The sequence below is a fragment of the Crocodylus porosus genome, unplaced genomic scaffold (genome assembly GCF_001723895.1).
Source record: "Crocodylus porosus isolate Cpor-Errol unplaced genomic scaffold, CroPor_comp1, whole genome shotgun sequence".
Taxonomy (NCBI): domain Eukaryota; kingdom Metazoa; phylum Chordata; order Crocodylia; family Crocodylidae; genus Crocodylus; species Crocodylus porosus.
In genome coordinates this window covers 18,210,261-18,212,949 of record NW_017728948.1, presented here as the reverse complement: position 1 = coordinate 18,212,949, position 2,689 = coordinate 18,210,261, and the positions used below count along the sequence as shown (strand labels likewise).

At 70.0% G+C, this 2,689-nt stretch overlaps 1 protein-coding gene across 1 annotated transcript; it reads right to left on the bottom strand.

Annotated features, from left to right (window-relative positions):
• Positions 1-561: 561 nt before the first annotated feature.
• Positions 562-2,646, bottom strand: LOC109322413 (homeobox protein HMX1-like). The gene is made up of 2 exons (XM_019553485.1): positions 2,122-2,646; positions 562-1,290 (listed from the first exon to the last, which is right to left on the bottom strand). The coding sequence occupies exons 1-2, from the start codon at positions 2,423-2,425 to the stop codon at positions 716-718; spliced, it is 879 nt and encodes a 292-aa protein (XP_019409030.1). The 5' UTR covers positions 2,426-2,646; the 3' UTR covers positions 562-715.
• Positions 2,647-2,689: the final 43 nt, after the last annotated feature.

Below are 2,689 nucleotides of genomic sequence, written 5' to 3'. Positions count from 1 at the left end.
AATGGGGAAAACACGGGACCAAACCTCCTCTCACCCCTGCTAGAAAGTATTGGGTTAATTAGTGTGAACAACTTTCTAGAAAAGATGTTAAAGAAAAAAACAACCCCAAAAACATGCACCTTAAAAAAAAACAAAACAAAACAAAAACTAACCAGCAGGTATTTCCTCTCATGCTTTGTATATTTAATAGAAGACAAAATATGAAAAATAAAAAAAGGTTTTTACGTCTTAAGCAGCCAATAGCAAGACTGTGGAGACATTGCTGGAGGTGGGGACCGCCCGGAATTGCGTCTGCTCGCCATGGAGCAGCGTTAGAAACGAAGGGCTCGGAAAGGCAGAGGGAGAGTCCGGCCCGGCCCCCGGCCTGCTGGTGCGGGAGGGCCCGGCCCGCGGCGTTCCCGGCACTTCCCTCCCTCGCCTTTGACTGCCGCTCTCAGCCCCGCGGGCCGCGGGAAGGCAAAGCCCGGCAGTGCCCGGGCCCTCCCCGCGCGCTCCCGGCCGGCTGCCCCGCGCCCCAGTCCGACGGGCAGCCCGGTCCTGCTGCGCTGCGCTGGCGGCTCCACGGGGCCAGGGGCTGCGCTTCTTTGGGTGCTCGGCCCCCGGCACGTTTATTGCACGGATTCAACGACTGGGACGCAGGACATGAAGGAGCGGGGCGGGGGAGCCGCAGTCCGCAGGCGGAGGAGGGGCCGCGGCCGCGGCCGGGGCAGGGGCCTCACACGAGCCCGGTCATCTGGGAGCGCAGGAAAGGGACCGAGGCGGCGGGGAAGGTGGCCAGGGGGTAGGTGACAGCGTTAGAAAAGCCCACCAGCGGCGGGGAGACGTGGGGCAGGGGGAAGCCGAGGGCGCCGGCCGGCGAGTTCTCGTGGTACAGAATGGGCACCCGCACTATCCTTTGGGCGGAGTGGGACACGCTGGCGGCCTCCAGGTCTGCGGCCAGCTGCCGCTTCCACTTGTTGCGCCGGTTCTGGAACCAGATCTTCACCTGCGTCTCGGTGAGCTGCAGCGAGGCGGCCAGGCCGGCGCGCTCGGCGCTGCTCAGGTAGCGCTTCATGTCGAAGGTGGACTCGAGCTGGAAGACCTGGCTGCGGCTGAAGACCGTGCGCGTCTTCTTCTTGCGGCCCGCGGCCCTCTGCTCCGCCGAGTCCGGCTCCTCCGCCCGGTCGTCCTCCTCGCGGCCGCCGCTGCCGCACGCCAGCTCCGCGCCCGGCTCCTCGGGCAGCGCCCCGCAGGGCCCCGGCCGCTCCGCCGCCGCCTCCTCCGCGATCTCCGGCGAGTCCCGGTCGCTGGCTGGTGGGGAGAGAAGGACACGGTGGTCACGGCCCGTCCTCTCCCAGCCCTCCGCGAGCCCTGCTCCGCACAGGTGCGCGGCTCCCCCGCGGCCCCGGCCCTCTCCCCGAGCACCCGCTCCCGGCAGGGAAAAAGGGCTGGCTTCAGCAGGACGAGGCAGAGCGGGGCGCAGCCTTGAAGGCCGCTCGGCTGCGGGGCGAGAGGCCGCTCGGAGGAGGGAAAAGGACGGGGGGAAGCCGGACGGGACGTGTCTGGGTCAGCCGCGGCCTCCCCCGAGAAACGAGGCGCCCGAGGGGCTTCGAGGCTTTCGCCGGGGCAGCTGGCCTCCTAAGCCGGAGGTGGCGAAGCAGGAGGCGCAGACCCGAGCACCGAGCGGGCGACGCCGGGCGCTGTCGGGTGGCAAGGGCCCCGGCCTCGCACGGAGGTTTCTCCCTCTCGGGCCCCCGCCAGTCTCTGACCCTCCCCTCTCCCCCGCGAGCCACGGGCTGCCTAGCACTAAGCAGCCGGCAGCTTTCCCAGGCTCTCGGGCCTCTGGTGGCTCTCGGTCTGCTCCCCAGCTCTTTTCTCCAGGAAAATCGAGGCCTTCCGTACCGGGCACTGCGCGATCGCCACCTCTCATTTTTGCTCCGGATTAGCGCAGCTTCTGCAGCTCCGGGGGCCGGCGCCGGGAGGGGCTGCCCGGTCTGAGCGGGGGGGCCCCGGCCTGGCACAAAGGCAGGGTTGTCCCGGGGTGTCCTCCCGCCTCTCCGCGGCCCCCCGCCGCCGGGGCCGGAAGCAATGCCCCCGCGGAGCCCGCGCCGAGCCCCGCAGCCCGGCGCGGGGCACACTTACTGTCGGGGCTGGGGCAGGCCAGGAGGCCGGCGTGCGCGCGGCGGTACCACTCCGCGGGGCTCTGGCGGAGCGCGCAGCGGCGCGGGCTGAGCCCGAAGGCAGAGACCTGACAGCAGAGCGGGGCGCAATGGCTGCCGGCGATGCCGCCCAGCGAGCGCGGCTCTTTGTGGCCGTCCGCGGCGCTGCCCCGCTTCCCCTGCGCCCGGCTCTCCTTCCCCGCGCTGCCCAGCAGGTTCTCGATGAAAAAAGACGACACGCGGGCGGAGGCGGCGTGGGCCTGCTCCGTGGCTTCGTCCGGCATCATGGGGCCGGCGCCGCGGGTCGCCGCCTGGCTGCTAGGCAATCTCCCGGGCGCTCGGGATCTCCGGCTGCGGACGGGCGGTCGCCTCCTCGCTGCGCCTGGCCCGCTGCGCGCTCGCCTGCTCTCCGAGGGGCTTTTCCGGAGGACTCATTTCAGCCCGTGGTTTGCCATCATTTCCTGCGAGCTACGAGCGGAGGGGAGGGGGGCCAGCCCCGGCTTCGGAGCCGCGGCCACCATCGCGCGCCGCCGGGAGCGGGGGCCGCCCGC